This window comes from Bubalus kerabau, chromosome 12 (assembly GCF_029407905.1).
Source record: "Bubalus kerabau isolate K-KA32 ecotype Philippines breed swamp buffalo chromosome 12, PCC_UOA_SB_1v2, whole genome shotgun sequence".
Classification (NCBI taxonomy): domain Eukaryota; kingdom Metazoa; phylum Chordata; class Mammalia; order Artiodactyla; family Bovidae; genus Bubalus; species Bubalus kerabau.
Window position 1 is genome coordinate 13847474 of NC_073635.1, and position 17803 is coordinate 13865276.

The following is a 17803-nucleotide window of genomic DNA, read 5'->3' on the forward strand; positions in this document are numbered from 1 at the left end:
AAAAAAAAATCATTGGTTTTTTCGTACTACTTCCATGCTTTCATGACGGGAATGTAGTAAACAAATCTGTGCTCCTGGAATCGAATATTCAAACCATAGTAGAGACTTAAACTGGGGTTGGGGTGGGAGAAATTCCCTTATCAAGGTCCCACTGACTGATACACAGCTTGGGTGAGAATTCACAGTATTTATCCCTTCCCTTCTCACATCTCGATTTTTTGATTTTTGATATTTTCTTTTGCAATTTGTTTCAAGGTTTTATGCTTTTTGGTAAAGTTACTGTGTTATTTCATGGTTATTTTGAAAGTGCTGGTACTCTAATTTCGTGCCAAATTTAAGCTAAAAGAGATGGATTCTGACCTTCTTCTGGTATTTAGATTGTATCAGTTGAAGCTGTTGTCTCTGCCTGACTTCAGCCTCTGATTGGCTTCCCCCTAAGGAAAAAAGTCACAAAGGTGAAACGTGAATGTTAAACTGAAATGTCAGCCATCAAAGACTAATTAAATACATGATAAGTCTACACCACGTGTTTCTTTAACATTTTCATACCACTGGAAATAAAGGCCTAACTGAAATTGAGTCCCCCTCAAACCTAGTTCCTCTGCTGAGTTTATGATTAACCTCTCCATCCAAAACATTATTCCCTTTTTTGTCCAACACCTGTTATCCTCAAGCTTAAGGAATCTCAAAAAAAAAAAAAAGAGGGAAATTGTAACTGGGCAAGACCCCTCAGGAAGACCCCAGGATAGAATCTTCTCTTATATCCTCATATCCTCTACTTTAGCTCCTCTCTGAAGTACCTAGATAATATAGTATCTGATGTACATTTTCCTGAGTTGTTTTATAGATGCTAAAAATGGAAGAAGTTAACTCTGTGATTACAGCATGTAGCCCCCAAGCCCACCGGAGCCTAAGGATTGATAATGTTAACCCCTGTGATACAGTCCTAGGATCTCACCAACCACCAGTCAGAATTGTGCACAATCCGATCATATACTCTGTGACACCCCTCCCTCACCTGGCCTTTAGAAATGCTTTCTTGAAACCCATCGGGGAGTTCAAGTTTTCTAAGCACTATTTGTCTCCAACTCCTTGGCTGATGCCTTACAATAAACACTGCACTTGACCTCACAAAGCAGTGTCAGTAGACCAGCTTTACTGCACAGGGGCAAGCAGACCCAAATTTGATTCGGTAACTTAACCAATTTTTTTAAGTGAGACATTAAACAACAGTAATTGCATAAAAGAAAGATAAGGCCACATTCCCCCAATAAGAGGACAATGCTACAAGGGTTTTTCAATCATGTAGGTATTCAAGTTTTTACATAGACTGAAATCACACATGAAGGTCCATGCTAAATAAGAAATAGTGCTTCAGAAATTCTAGAACATTCTTCCTGCTAGAGTATGACCATTTCTTAACCCAATAAAGATGATAATCAATGATGTTTCCAATGTTTTTCTTCTTTTGATTCTACTGCCCTGTATTCAAGTAGCAAAGCTCAGGAAATCCTGAGAGGTCTTGCCATGAGACAAGTATACAGTCTTTATAACCCAGTTTTTAAGTACAATGGGAATATTCTAGGTAAAATTAATGGTCAATCCATACTATTTATTGTTCTTTCTTTAGGTATTCAAGAGAAAAAATATGGATGTTAGATTATTCGTCTGCTCTCTCTTAAACCTATAACAACCAGGGGCCAGAAATCCTTGCAGCTTGACAATCATCTAAGAATTACTGTTCAGGGAGTTCTCAGTGTTTATGCAAGCTTGGCGTGCATATTTTTAAAATTCCTTTGAAATAATTCTCTGGTGCTTTGGTCACTAAAAGTGTCAGTTCTATGAAAGATTCACCTACACAGAAGATGCATTAAAACAATTTGCATTCATCATAGTTTTTATAATTGAACAGTTAAAGACACCATAGAGACTTCTGAGTCCCAAAAGATCTATAATACCTGTTTGGTACTAGCCCTAAGGAAAGAAACAGTGAGGCCTATTGAAGCTTTTATCTAATGTTACAGCTAATTTTAGCATCTCCTAGAACCATTCCAACATTTTAAGGGAGAAATAGAGGAGTTAAGAATTTTTAAAATGGAGAAAATCAGATGTCTAAGCATTTACAGGTTTTCCTTTAAAACTCATCTCAAAGTTTAATACATCCCAGAACTCTTTTCTACTGTGCCCTCTTTCGTTGACCATTCCTAGATACACCAAATACCAGAACTCCTGATAATTTTTGCTTAAGACCCCAGGACAATAGACACCAACATCTCCAAATACCCAAGGCAAGTGCTTGGCTCCCTAAGCAGGATCTGCAAGGGGGTAACTTAAAACCAGTTTGGGGAACATTAATTGGCAACTACTTTCAGCCTATAAAAGAGGCTAGCTAGGTCAAAGGGAGGTAGAAATCAGAGAAAAGATGTCTTTGTGGATTTCATCTTCTCTGAGTATGTGTTTGGGGAGGGAAGAATCTTCACATCTTCAATGTGAGTAAGAGAGATTTAATGAAAATCATTTGAAGAGCTCAAGCTGTGTCCCCAAAAGACTGAGGGACCCATGCTTAGGAAAGACAGTGCCAGAAGGCACACAGCTGTCCTCAAGTGGTTACTCAGACTGGTCATCAAGAAGAAGTGGCCACAGGGCAAATGGCCTGTATTCCCAGAGTCTATGGGAAGAGTGCACAAGTGTTTCCCATACTCCCAGTCTGGTTGTCATGAAAGAGGATGCCAATCTAAAGCCACTTTAAAAGGGACTTGCCCCTGTGGACAGCTCCATAGGCACAATGGAGCTCTACAAAGGTAGCCTAGCTACCAGGAGCCAACAGCAGAAAAGTATCTTCTATATCAGGGAAAGCCAGGTGAGAGATGGATGGCGAGCAAAAGGGGGACTCTGAAGAACTTCAAGGACCCCAGGGCTGAGATGCACAGCAAACACACCCCAAAACTTGAGGAAACGTGTATCGGTGCAAGAGAGACCATAATCTCTTCTTCTTCCTTTGACCCACAGGAGGAGGAATCAACAGAGAAACCGAGGAGTCAATGGAGAAAAATTCAGCCACACTCATTTCCTTTGCCAACTTTCTCTCCAAAATAGGCCCAGGCTGGGAATTCCCTAGTGGTCTAGTGGTTAGGACTCTATGCTTCCACTGCAGAGGGCAGGGGTTCGATCCCCAGTGGGGAACTAGATCCCACATGCCATGCGGCATGGCAAAAAAAGGAAAGCAGGCCCAGGCTGGAACAGGGAAGAAGCTTTAATCTCTATTAGCAATAGAGTCGTGACCAGTATTTAGGGCTGAACTTACTGAAAAGACACTGTTTTATGCCTAGAATTAGCTGGACAACTTTATTATTTGAGAAAGACCACAAAGATCTAATTTCATCCAAAGAACATAGGGGAAAAAAACAGACCCAGATAGCTAGTGTGAGGGGGCCAGTTAGGAAAGACAGAGCTGTCCTCCAGGTTGTACCCCTCAAATGCAGCTTATTCAGCATAAAGGTGACATGAGATGAACCCCATTCATGAAATAGAGTGGGATGATAACAATAATGCTATTGCTTGTACACAATCACCAAATGAGCTTATTTTTACCGACATCTTGGAAAAAGTACTTCTTGCAAACTACTGTGAGAGTCAGTGGCCCCTGATTCTACCACATTTGTGCGAACTAAACCTGTGGGAACTGCGCGTCCAGCCCTTGAAGCTCCCAGCTGCTGCTGGCAGAGAGAAGATGTGAATGCTTCGCATGAGAGGACTTTCCTGGTGAGTGAGTCAAATGCCGGGCAGAGGCAGCCCATGCAATTTATCACACTGCTGCGTGCTCCAGAGGCCCCAAAGTCTCTATTTGCAAGTGAAAACACAGATGATATTATCTCTATACCTACCCCGTGTCCCCAGCCCACTGACATCTTACTGTCAGAATTGACCCTCCAATTTTTTCTCCCATAACCAGTTAACTGCCATGATTAATATGCGTGTGATAGCACTAATCAGGATGGGAGTAAAAGCTATGACGGGGCATATGCAACGCCCTAGGTAAGATTTCTTCAGAGCTGATCAACTAAGAGGCTGCACATTATTTGGCAATTAAGCCATCTTCTTATTCCCCCATAACTCTGGCATCATCTGTTTGCTACCTGCAGAGAGTCAGAAACAACGGTTTACCTGCATACTTCTGACTTTAAATGTATGTTTTGACTTTAAATGCATTTCATTCCAAGCAGCACAATGACCCAACGACCTATAACGGACATCGAAAGACAGATATGGGCAAGCTGCTAAGCGGATTGTAGGGCGGCCCTGTCCTCCTGCATTCAAGCAACTGGCTTGCTGGCTTACCTAGCATCATGGGCGGTAGGTTAATGGACTTCTCCCTTTGTTGTTTCTTCCACCTTTCCAGCTCCTCCAGCTCTTTCGCAGCCACTAAGTCAGGTGAGAAATATGAAATCATCAATTATTAGAGTGTGAAAAGGAAACTGCTCCCTTGAGATGGACATTTAACTACATGCAGGCATGAGTGGGCGAGATATCCAGGAAAGGAAGCCACCACCCAGTCCTAACCCCTTGGGGTCACCATAAGGCACTTTCTCTCCAAGAGCTGGCACAGAAGTACAAATGTGAAAACAACGTAAACTCCTGCTAAATAAAGAAGTTTAGTTCTTCCTCGCATCCTGGCATTTTTCAAACCCTACATCATTTAATCCTGGAGAAGGAAATGGCAACCCACTCCGGTATTCTTGCCCAGAGAAGTCCATGGACAGAGGAGCCTGGCAGGCCATGGTCCATAGGGTCGCAGAGAGTTGGACACAACTGAAGCGACCAAGGGCACACCATTTAATGTTAAAAGTTTCCTATAGGGTATATGCAAAACATTTCATATGGCAATAAGAACTTTGCACACACAGTAAACATAAGCCCCCGTAGAATTCCGATGCCTGTATCTGCTGCATTTTAAATATTCCCCAAGATTACTGTAACCGTGAGGAATGAGGGCTCTCCAATTCCTACTACCTGGGCCCACTGAGCTGAGCCTACTCCCTGTGGAGCAGTGCCCAACTCCCCACGTATACACTGACTGGCAGCAGGGGGCGCCAGAGATACTAGTTCTGTTTTTCCCAAGGTTTCTCACGGGACGTGATTATTTCAAACATCCATTTATATTTTTTAATTATTAGAGAAAAAAAAAACTTCTGAAACATCTCAAAAATCCAGACCACACTGAAGCTTAAATTCCTGTTAACCATTTAAATAAAAAACGTGTAAGATGCCAGAATCTCTGGGATTCCACGGGTCCACTGCAGGCAGTACCCACAGTCACCATGCCTGCACAACTGTGACGGTCATACTCTGCAGACTCAGATATGCCACCCAGGAGGCTACTCGTCCAGTGGAGACGTTAGACAGCTGCCTTCCTGCTGTGTCCTTATGGTCATCAGTCATTACAAAATCAAATTTCCTAGGAAGATCAGGAATGGAGAGCACAAGATCTCAGTGCTAGCCCCACAGCTGACTGGAACAAGCCTCAGAAACTTCTTTGTGAATGAAATGAACTTTAGTTCTCCTCCTAACTCGAAAATATTAATGCTGTCTCTTTAAACAGCAGCCCTTATTTTACCGTAACATTAACACGACGTTAATCGTGTTGTATGTCCGCTAGGTATAAGGAGCACAAAAACAAGCAAGATGTAGCCCTGCCCTCAAAGGGCTTATAATCTAGAGAAGGAACGTGAAGTCACCAATAAAAACAGCTGAGGTTAGACTCTGTTGGTTACAAAATTACAGGAGCACAGAAACTAAAGGAAAATTCCATTAAGAAGGAATGGGACAGTTCCAGGAAAAAGACAGATTATTTTATAATCTATTTCATGTATCACTTGTCCCTTTCAAAAGTGTTCCTAGTCCTGTAAAGATATCTGAAGTAAGCCCAATTTTGCAGGAACTTGATAGGTCTTTTGGCAATAGGTGTGAAATTGTTTAATTGCAATAGCAACCTCAGATTTATGATTATGCAATGAGTTCTGCTATTAGCATAGAGAAAGAAATTTAGAAGCATTAACAATAAAATAGTTTTAAAAGGTATAATTAAAACTGCCAAAACTTAAAAAGGAAAAAAATGAGCTCCAGTGAGTCTATACAGATCAGAAACTAAAAATTCTTCAGACCAATGCAAGCCAATTCTACTAAGAAAATGAGCAGTATTTTGAGTGTTAAATAATATACATACTCTGTTGTATCTCATTTCTTCGTTTCTCATTTGGTGCTACCAAGGTATATGCACCTGTGCTAGAAAGAAGAGAAAAAAATCAATTACCAGGAGAATTTTTTTTTAAAAATATTTATTTGGCTACATCAGAACTTAGTTGCAGCATGTGGGATCTAGTTCCTTGATCAGGGATCAAACCCAGGCTCCCTGCATTGGGAGCACAGAGTCTTAGACACTGGACCACCAGGGAAGTCCCCATGAGAAATTATTAATGCATATAAGCCACCAGATATTCTTTGTGATAATGTACTGTATTTATGATCATCGCCATCAAATAGGTACTATGTAAAATAATCATCCTCTAAAGACCCGTGTTCTCCAGGAGCTTACAATCTAGTCAAAGTAAAACAAGAACACATGGCCCAATATGGAAATACAGAGCAGTTGGTGAAGCCTGACAAGTGACTACTTCACCATTAGCTCTCGGTAAACCGTAGGACTCCACTGTTCCTCCCCGTGGCCCTCACGGGCACATCCACTTGAGATGACTGCCATTCTCCCATGTCACCCACACTGGGAATACAGGGCATGCTCCTTTTTCATTGCTGCACACTGGGTGTAGGGGCCATTTGCAATGCAGACACCTCTTCTTAACGACCCATTTGAGTGGCCAGATGGCCACAGTCTTGGGTTTTGGGGCTTTGACTTCCAGGCAGGGGTCCACTGGGCCCCTCATTCTCCTGGGGACACAGGTTGAGCATAATCAGGAGCTCAGAGAAGCCAAGAGTCACTTCAGTTCACTGGCCACAGGATGAGCGGGTGGGGAGGGAGTGGGAATTAGGGGAAACTTCATTTAGGCAAAAATATTCAACACTGAGATACAAGGAGTTGTTCAAACATTGTGAGCTTTTGCAGGCAGAAATTCCGCTTGATTGATCTGTATATGCCCAGCCCCTGGCACAAAGTAGCTGCTTGATGAATGTGGACTGAATTGAAATGATACCACAGACCCCAGTCTGTGAGTCTGTGCTGCGGTGGCTGTTCTTTGTCATGATGCATGTAATCCCACAAAAGTATGACTACTTCATACAGCAAAAATATAACACGGCAACCGACTGCAGCACACATATGGGTACAGTGTGAGGGGAAATGTTACGGATAAATACAATCGGCTTATAAATGTCGACCTTTAAAAAAAAATCCCAGATACTCTTAGAAGTCTCCGTCCAACACAGACTGTACTGTTTCAAAGGACAAATTAGCAAAGATTGAACAGTAGAGGCCAAAAGTGCTGATTAACAGAAGCCATTTCTTCCTTATCTCATTATTTTCCTAGCAGTGAGCCTTCAGCTAGCTTCAAACTGCGCTTTAATTTTAGACTTGTACACGGGAGTGTGTGACCCCCTCTGCATGCAAATGTGGCTGCTGGATGCCCAACTACCTAACGGATATCAGCAGACGTTGCCTGTGTAGCCTCACATACGTACAACGTGATGAATACAAAATTAGGAGGCCGCCGCTGGAAATTAATCCCTTGTCCATTGCATATTTTTTGTTCACCCTCAGAAAGATTTTTCACTCCTCAAGTGGCCACCCTTGATAGAAGCTTGAGAGCTGCAGTTCATACCTGCAGACTTGAATATGAGGCAACAGTGAGCCATTCTGCAGGGCCTTAAAGATGAAACATGAGGTGCTGGATTTAAATGCCAAGGAAGAAATGACTTCAGAAGCCTCAGGGTCCCCTCACATGGTGGTATGGAGCTTCTCAACATACCAGGGGTTTGACTACACTGCAAATCAATAGTTCTTTAACATGCATCGGAATCACCTGGAGGGTTTATAAAATGTTGAGTTTCTGATTCAACCGGTATGTGGGGGAGGGAGGAGCCTCTAACTTGCCTTTTTAACAATTCCCAGATGATGATGATGATGATGATGTTCTGGACCTGGGGACCACACTTTGAGAAGCAGGGATGTAGATTAATCAAGCTGTCTTCAAATACTTGGACTAAAAGGGACTTGTGTGTGCATGCTCAGTCGTGTCTCTTTGCGACCCTATGGACTGTGGCCCACCAGGCTCTTCTCTCTCCGTGAAATTTCCCAGGCAGGAACACTGGAGTGGGTTGCCATTTCATCCTCCAGGGGATCTTCCTGGCCCAGGGGTTGAAATCACGTCTCCTGAAGCTCCTGCATTGGCAGGCGGATTCTTTACCAAACTAAGCCACCTGGGAAGCCCCAAAAGGGAATTGAAGGATTCATAAATACTGATAAAGACATAGAGGTTAAATCATATGCCAAAAATCATAAGGTTTTTTTAAGCAATTGTGTTGAGACTCAAACCTAGCACTTTTGACTTAAACCAGGGGGGTGTCTGGAGGTAAATATTCATCTCAAAGTAGAAAACATCAAATATGACTGTCCTTAACTTCGGCCTCTTGATAGATAGACTTCCAAACAAAGGAAGTAAATGTAACTCAGCACCCACTATGGTCTTGTGTGTTAGGGGCTTATGAGGAGAGAGGAGAGATACCAAAAAAACAGACACAACCCCTTTACAGAGCTTACACCTGCCAGTGCAGGAGACTTATAAGAGACTCTGGTTTGACTCCTGGATCAGGAAGATCCCCTGGAGAAGGAAATGGCAGCTCACTCACTCTGGTATTCTTGCCTGGAGAATCCCAAGGACAGAGGAGCCTGGAGGGCTACAGTCCATGGGGTCATAAAGAGTTGGAAACAGTTGAGTGATTGAGCATGCACACTTAGGAACAATTCATGAAACCATCAGAGCAGACCATAAGGATGTTTGCTGAGAAGCTTCATAGAGAATTTTCCAAATTCCATGAATCTCTCTTATGAAATTTTCAGGAAAGGTTTGAAAAGGAAAAAACAGTTTATAAAAGATTTTATTCTATAGTATCTAATCTAATTAAGTTTAAGTATGACAACATTCTTGCCTGGAGAATCCCAGGGACAGGGGAGCCTGGTGGGCTGCCGTCTATGGGGTCGCACAGAGTCGGACACGACTGAAGGGACTTAGCAGCAGCATGACAACATCACATAGAATCTTTAGTCTTAGGATTAAATAAGACTATGGTCAATCTATGGCCAACATAGGTAGCTGACAAGTACCCAAACTCAGAACAGGGCCATGAGAAAAGAATTCTCTAGCCTTGAAATCCGGAGAAGGCAATGGCACCCCACTCCAGTACTCTTGCCTGGAAAATCCTATGGGTGGAGGAGCCTGGTAGGCTGCAGTCCATGGGGTCACGAAGAGTCAGACACAACTGAGTGATTTCACTTTCACTTTTCACTTTCATGCATTGGAAAAGGAAATGGCAACCCACTCCAGTGTTCTTGCCTGGAGAATCCCAGGGATGGGGAAGCCTGGTGGGCCGCCGTCTATGGGGTCGCACAGAGTCAGACACGACTGAAGCGACTTAGCAGCAGCAGCAGCAGCAGCCTTGAAATCAGAAGCTTTTAACTGAAAACATTTAAACATAACCCTGGGCTCAAGGACAGTGGTCCCAGTAATAAATATTTTATGTTAAAGAATTCCTTAGCAACCTTCTTAGCAGTATTTTATTGGCTGAAAATGTCAAAGCTGAAACATAATATTCAGAAGAAAGCATTGGCCAAGTAATGAAGCTTCTATCCCTCTTCCTTCCTGTAGGAAGAGGTGCTTAAGTTTAAGGATTGGCTTTTTATTTTTTAATATCCTGTGGCACAGCCTAATGCCTGGGGAGACACAAATATTCATCCCTGCTCTCTTGGCTTTTCCTTGACATGAATAACAAGTATAACTTATTCATGTTTTCAGCCAATTAGTTTCCACCCACAGCAAGGGCCTCCACTGTTTTAACCTCCATGTCATCCCTTTCAACAGCCTGACTCTCAAAGCTGCTGATGAAGACAAGCCCAACCTAACTATATTTAGTATTCCAGTCATTTCCTGATTAAGCAACATTCAAAAGCCACTGAAATAAATGTATATCTTTGAAAATGAGTTTCCTTAATTACCTCATTGAAATTTAATGAAACATCTCCATTTGTAAGATTATTCTCACTTTCCAACAGCCCACATCCATGAGATATACTAAGGGAGAACGTATAAAGATTAGCATGTGACAAGGGGAAAATGTTTTTCTGTACCATTAAAATATATATATTTAAGAATTCTTTGCCTTGTGAGATCTCTCCTAAGCCATACCACTGTCTCTCTGGTGTACATTCTTGCATGTTTTTAATAAGGTCTCATCAATAAGCACTCTATGAAAAAAATGTTTTGTTGAAGTTATGAAGAATATCTGGGCTGGATAAAAGTATTACATAAATATATCCCCTGGTGTGTATAAACCACAGCAGATGTAATTTAAATTTCTAATTAGGAACAACACCAATTTGACTGAAAAAGGAATGTAATCACAAGCAAAAATTCAGAAAGAGATTACATTACAAACAGATAAAGCAGAACAGTAGACACAAAGTTTACTGTCCTATAAAAAGTTGGCTTGAGGTTTTCATAGTTTAAGAAAATCTTACCTTTGGGGGAAACTGAAACAACAAAAAATTTTTTGGCTAATCAAACGTAGTGGATAGGGGTTTCCCTGGTGGCTCAGTGGTAAGTAATCCACCTGCTAATGCGGAAGACACAGGTTCGATCCCTGGTCCGGGAAGATCCCACATGCCTCGGAGCAACTAAGCCCATGAGCTGCAACTCCCGAAGCCTGTGGATCCAGAGCCCAACGAGAGAAGCCATGACAAGAAGCCCACGCACCGCAACTAGAGAAAAAGCCTGCACGACAACGAAGACCCAGCATGGCCAAAAAGAAATAAATAAAACTATACAAAGGCACTGGATGTTTAATTTCTAGATATGGTTTTCCATGTTGGTTTTTAAAACATGGTTTTCAGCACAGGACTCAAGCATATGTTTTTAACCAATGTAACTCAACTTATAGGGCACTCGGGTTTTCAAGAGTTCTTTTGTAAAGAGACCATATTCCTAAGTTAAAAAAAAAAAAAATGACAAGATCAGGCTGAGTAAATCATCCTTGATCCCTAGCCTGTCACACCAGCCCTGACCCATATTCCACATCCCTGGTGTGGAAGGACTAGTGAATTCTCTTTAGTCTCAGAGTCTGAAGAGCCCAGGACTTTGTCTGCACACCCAAGAGGCTGATGTGAGGCTGGTTAGTTCTCTCATAGCTTCTGATGGAGGGCTGAACCGATGTTCAGAAGGCTGGCTGCATAGGCACCCAGAGAGAAAAGATAAGAGACCATCAGGACACCAGGGCCTTTGTTCATAATACACCTTTATGGAAAGCAGAAAGAGGGACACACACACGTATCTCCACCCAGGATCCTCATGTAGACCCATGGCTTAGTGAGAGGCGGTAAACTGATGCAAATCCGAAGAGTGCCCCTTCTGTCAGGCAGAGGCAATCCCACCTGATTAGGGCACATGACCTGGTATGTACTCCAGCTTCAGATTACTATCTTACCCAGATAATCATATAGCACAGAGCTGAAAGACGCAATGCTTCTTCACTTAAAACACACATAACACTATAGAGACTTGCCATCTTTAAGAGACCAAAAACCAGTGATGGAAGCAGAGATGAGGACCAGTTGGTAAGAATACTTGCAAAATGTTTTAAGTTGCTTCCTCAGTAAAAAACTACAAGAAACTCACATTTTCAGAGCACAGAGATGTCAGGTCTGGGATGTGACTGGAGCCTGCTGCTGCTGCTGCTGCTGCTGCTAAGTAGCTTCAGTCGTGTCCGACTCTGTGCGACCCCATAGATGGCAGCCCACCAGGCTCCCCCGTCCCTGGGATTCTCCAGGCAAGAACACTGGAGTGGGTTGCCATTTCCTTTTCCAATGCATGAAAGTGAAAAGTGAAAGTGAAGTCGCTCAGTCGTGTCTGACTCCTATCGGCCCCATGGACTGCAGCCCACCAGGCTCCTCTGTCCATGGGATCTGCCAGGCAAGAGTACTGGAGTGGGTGCCATTGCTTGAAGCCTACCTGTAAGCAAATCTTTGCCTAACAGGCTATTACTATGTCATGGATGCTGGCAGAAGACAAGACTCCTGAGTCAGAGACAAAGGACTCTATTACTCATGGCACAGCATCAGCATTAGCATATTTATGTCTGGTCTCTGTCTCTCTCTTTTCAGGTTAACATGATGGATGTTGCACACACACAAAGTGTCTGCATTGCAGCTGAGGAACACTGAATTGTGGAATCCACCATTTCTAAAGCAGGTAGTAAGCAAGCCTCGGAGAAGGCAATGGCACCCCACTCCAGTACTCTTGCCTGGAAAATCCCATGGATGGAGGAGCCTGGTAGGCTGCAGTCCATGGGGTCGCTAGAGTCGGACACGACTGAGCGACTTCACTTTCACTTTTCACTTTCATGCATTGGAGAAGGAAATGGCAACCCACTCCAGTGTTCTTGCCTGGAGAATCCCAGAGACGGGGGAGCCTGGTGAGCTGCCGTCTACGGGGATGCACAGAGTTGGACACGACTGAAGTGACTTAGCAGACTTAGCAGTCATATCTTAAGTCCAATTTTATATGCTGCTTTCACTTGTAAGTAGTTTTTCAAATTATGCACATAAGAAGCTTAATATTAAATGGTTACATAATATTTCACATCGATGCATCATTGATATAACCACTCACTTAACCATTTCAGTTATTTCAACTGTTCACTATTATAATCCTGCAGAACATACAAGGCATAAAACAAAGATTGCACAGAACATCATCCAGAAGAAAACCCTTAATAGTTCTCTAAAATCAGTACTCTGAACAGTAATGTGGACTACATTTAAATTTTTCTTCCTTAGATATCCCATTTGCATTTTCAGAAGTTCCTGCAATAGTTTGATCATATGATTGATTTCTGCTCATATGCTTGACTCTCCTCAATGCCTAAACCAGACAATATGCTGGCCTACCTACCCATTCATTCTCACCACCTCCTTCCTAAAAGCACTCCTGTATTATTCAGGTTAATAATGTGCCCAGTAAAGACTATAGTCTCCAACCTTCTTTATAGTCAAACATGACGTGTGATTGTTTAGCAAACTGAGATATAAGGGAAGCCATTGAGAAGGATTTCTAGGAAAGCTCCATTAAGTGAAGACAGATGGACAGGAAAGGTATTTTGTTGCCTTCCCCCCTTCCTGGATGGTTGAAGTGGTAGCTGGTGCTCAGGCAACCATCTTGGTCAGTGAGGCAACTTGGATATAGACGACATGCCTCAGAAATAGCAGAGCAGAAAGAAGTAATCTGGTGCCCTGTAACTGTAAAACCACCACACTAGTGGTAATCCATTGCCAAATTGCCTGGCTTTGAACCCTAATTCTGTTACTTCCTAGCTATAACTTTGGGCAAATTGCCTAGTTTTTCTATTATTTCACCTGTAAAATGGGGATAACAAGTATCCATCACTTAGAGTATAAAGTGTTTAGAATAAAGCTAGGAAATAACAAAAGTTCTTTTAAGGTTGCCTATTATTTGTACTATTATCAGCCCTAGACTACTCACCTTCAGAATTATTCTATAGGAGAGAAACAAAGGCATCAATGCTTCAGACACCTGTTTAGAGATATCTATTTTATTATATGCAATCATAATAATTATATATAAGACATTATTTTTCTCACCTTCAATTGGCAGTAGAAATTGAAGGGCATAATGGCTCTAAGACTTTCTACTTGGCGTAAAAAGTGAAAAAGCACAACCTACATTAAAGAGGTCCTTACCTCAACAGCTTGTTTATTTCTGAGGTTCTGAATGGCAAGGGATTTTTCCTTTCTATATTAGTTTAGTAATGTTCAGTTTTTTATTCTGGGGTTGGTGAGGGATGGTACTTTTTTTCATGGCTATACCACATAGCTTGTGGGATCTGAGTTCCCGGATCAGGAACTGAACCTGGGACACAGCAGTAAAAGTGCTCAGTCCTAACCACTGGACTGTCAGGGAATTCCTGATGTAGTTTAGATTTTTATAACAAGCAGATATAACTTTACTTTTCCAGCCATGAAAAATATATTCCAAGGATTTTTAAATGAGAAAATATTTAAATATTTCTTAAAGCAGGGGTTCAGATTTTCTTAAACTCCTAGGTAGCCCAGGATATCTGCTCTCACTGGTTCCCTAGTAATACAAACACTGGGCAATACTAGCCCGTGAGTTTTAAAGATGACAAATGGCTTCAGTTTTTGTCAGTTCAGTTCAGTCGTTCAGTCGTGTCCAACTCTTCGCGACCCCATGGACAGCAGCATGCCAGGCCTCCCTGTCCATCACCAACTCCTGGAGTTTATTCAAACTCATGTCCATTGAATTGGTGATGCCATCCAACCATCTCATCCTCTATCGTCCCCTTCTCCTCCTGCCTTCAATCTTGCCCAGCATCAGGGTCTTTTCAAATGAGTCAGGTCTTCACATCAGGTGGCCAAAGTATTAAGAGTTTCAGCTTCGGCATCAGTCCTTGCAATGAATATTCAGACTGATTTCCTTTAGAATGGACTGGTTGGATCTCCTTGCTGTCCAAGGGACTCTCAAGAGTCTTCTCCAACACCACAGTTCAAAAGCATCATTTCTTTGGATCTCAGCTTTCTTGATAGTCCAACTCTCACATCCATACATGACCATTGGAAAAACCATAGCCTTGACTACATAGACCTTTGTTGGCAAAGTAATCTCTCTGTTTTTTAATATGCTATCTAGGTCAGTCATAATTTGCCTTCCAAGGAGTAAGTGTCTTTTAATTCCATGGCTACAGTCACCATCTGCAGTGATTTTGGAGCCCCCAAAAATAAGTCTGTCACTGTTTCCACTGTTCCCCATCTATTTGCCATTAAGTGATGGGACCAGATGCCATGATCTTAGTTTTCTGAATGTTGAGCTTTAAGCCAACTTTTTCACTCTCCTCTTTCATCAAGAGGCTCTTTAGTTCTTTTTCACTTTCTGCCATAAGGGTGATCTCATCTGCATATCTTAGGTTATTGATATTGCTTCCAGAAATCTTGATTCCAGCTTGTGCTTCCTCCAGCCCAGCATTTCTCATGATGTACTCTGCATTTAAGTTAAATAAGCAGGGTGACAACATACAGGCTTGACGTACTCCTTTCCCAATTTGGAACCAGTCTGTTGTTCCATGTCCAGTTCTAACTGTTGCTTCCTGACCTGCATACAGATTTCTCAAGAGGCAGGTCAGGTGGTCTGGTATTCCCATCTCTTTCAGAATTTTCCAGTTTGTTGTGGTCCACACAGTCAAAGGCTTTGGCATAGTCAATAAAGCAGAAGTAGATGTTTTTCTGGAATTCTCTTGCTTTTTCGATGATCCAGCAGATGTTGGCAATTTGATCTCTGGTTCCTCTGCCTTTTCTAAATCCAGCTTAAACATCTGGAAGTTCACGGTTCACGTACCGTTGAAGCCTGGCTTGGAGAATTTTAAGCATTCCTTGACTAGCGTGTGAGATGACTGCAATTGTGCGGTAGTTTGAGCATTCTTTGGCATTGCCTTTCTTTGGGATTGGAAAGAAAATTGACCTTTTCCAGTCCTGTGGCCACTCCTGAGTTTTCCAAATTTGCTGGCATATTGCGTGCAGCACTTTCACAGCATCATCTTTTAGGATTGGCAATAGCTCAACTGGAATTCCATCACCTCCACTAGCTTTGTTCATAGTGATGCTTTCTAAGGCCCACCTGACTTTGCATTTCAGGATGTCTGGCTCTAGGTGAGTGATCACACCATCGTGATTATCTGGGTCATGAAGATTTCTTTTTTGTATAGTTCTTCTGTGTATTCTTGCCACTTCTTCTTAATATATTCTGCTTCTGTTAGGTCCATACCATTTCTGTCCTTTATTGAGCCCATCTTTGCATGAAATGTTCCCTTGGCATCTCTAATTTTCTTGAAGAGATCTCTAGTCTTTCCCATTCTGTTGTTTTCCTCTATTTCTTTGCATTGATCGCGGAGGAAGGCTTTATCTCTTCTTGCTAGTCTTTGGAACTCTGCATTCAAATGGGTATATCTTTCCTTTCCTCCTTTGCCTTTCACTTCTCTTCTTTTCACAGCTATTTGTAAGGCATCCTCAGGCAGACATTTTGCCTTTTTGCATTTCTTTTCCTTGGGGATGGTCTTGATCCCTGCCTCCTATACAGTGTCACAAACCTCCATCCATAGTTCTTCAGGCACTCTGTCTATGAGATCTAATCCCTTGAATCTATTTGTCACCTTCACTGGATAATCATAAGGGATTTGATTTAGGTCATACCTGAATGGTCAGTTTTTGTTCCAGACTTTAATAAATTGCCTTTTAAGTGTTTAGGGGAGGGGGGATGGTTACCAACATTACAGAACAAAGGAACCATCATTGGCTGATTCTCTGATATAGAACAGACCCTTCAAATACAGTCTTCTCCCTTTGATGATTTTTTTTTTTCCTGTTAAGCTTTTGTTTCAGATTCAAATGCATTCTGAATAGATGCAATTAACCTTAACAATATGTATAACCTTACAACACTCTGCTGACTTTGAAGTAAGTAACCTTACTGTGTAATTGAACTAAGTTTCTTTCTACCCGCCCCCCCTCATTTCTGCTATGCGTCTACTGATTATTATAGGTATTATGTGTGTGCAGGCTTTCATCATACTGCTGATTTATTGTTTCACTGTTTCAGCTGTCAAAAGACTTTCTGAGACATTCCCACTCACTTTTGATATTATATTTGAACAAAAATGATTGCTCCCCAAGACCTGGCAGAATGCAAATACATATCATACTGAGGAGTGGAGTCTAGTGCAGAGAAGTTGGAAATTCATCCTAAATAGGACCATAATTCCTCCCCTCCTGTATAAACAGGAAGGTAAATTTGACCTAATCAAACCAAAGTGTCTTTTCTTTCCATCCACTCGAATAATCTCTTCTGCCATGCACAGAACAATGCTTTGCTTTTCACTCTGTGGATAATAACCCACTAGTGGGCCATGAAATCAATTTAATGGGTTTATTTTTAATGAATCAGAATAGAAAATGTCAAAGTACATCACATGTAGTAAGTAAGGGTAAGAATTATTTTCTGACTTTTTTTTCAATTATCTACAAACTCACATATCCCATACATGTACTAGGTCATGAATCTCAAATGCATTGCTAACCTTAGGCTATGGTCAGAAGTCTGAAAGATTGCTGGAAGGCAGGATGTAGTTTAGGTTGCTCAGAAACTGTGACAGTGAGAAAACTGTTCTAATGCAAGCCAACCAAGCTGTCATGAGGAACGCAGCAGAGAGCAGAGCATCCCCACAGCAAGTTTGCTCTGACAAACTACTTCTCTATGCACATCATGTCAAAGCTGGAAATAAATGTCACATTGCTGATTCTGTGTAGTACCACTCTCTTTAGCCTATAGAAAATCTATTTTCTTATGTGAATAGAGGACCATTGATAGGAAATTCATGAGCTGCACGGTCATTCCCTCCTTCAGCTCCATCATGTTCAGGATCCAGACTCTGGTAGATAGATTCAGGTTTGACTGCTGGTTCTGTGACTTAAAAAGCCATGAGACCTTAGGAAATCATATAC

The 17803-nt window shown here is 41.9% G+C and overlaps 1 protein-coding gene across 7 annotated transcripts in view; it reads right to left on the reverse strand.

Moving 5' to 3' along the window:
- The window catches only part of EPSTI1 (epithelial stromal interaction 1), a 110329-nt gene that overhangs the window by 75981 nt on the left and 16545 nt on the right, over positions 1–17803 (reverse strand). For 3 of the 7 annotated variants that reach the window (XM_055541992.1, XM_055541990.1, XM_055541991.1), the window contains 3 exons: positions 6224–6282; positions 4339–4422; positions 361–434 (listed from right to left, as the gene is read on the reverse strand). In XM_055541992.1, the coding sequence (XP_055397967.1) occupies positions 361–434; positions 4339–4422; positions 6224–6282 (217 nt within the window). Of the gene's footprint in view, positions 1–360; positions 435–4338; positions 4423–6223; positions 6283–7829; positions 7968–17803 lie in introns of those variants that run through there. The other 4 variants (XM_055541994.1, XM_055541993.1, XM_055541995.1 and 1 more) reach the window with 4 other exon arrangements.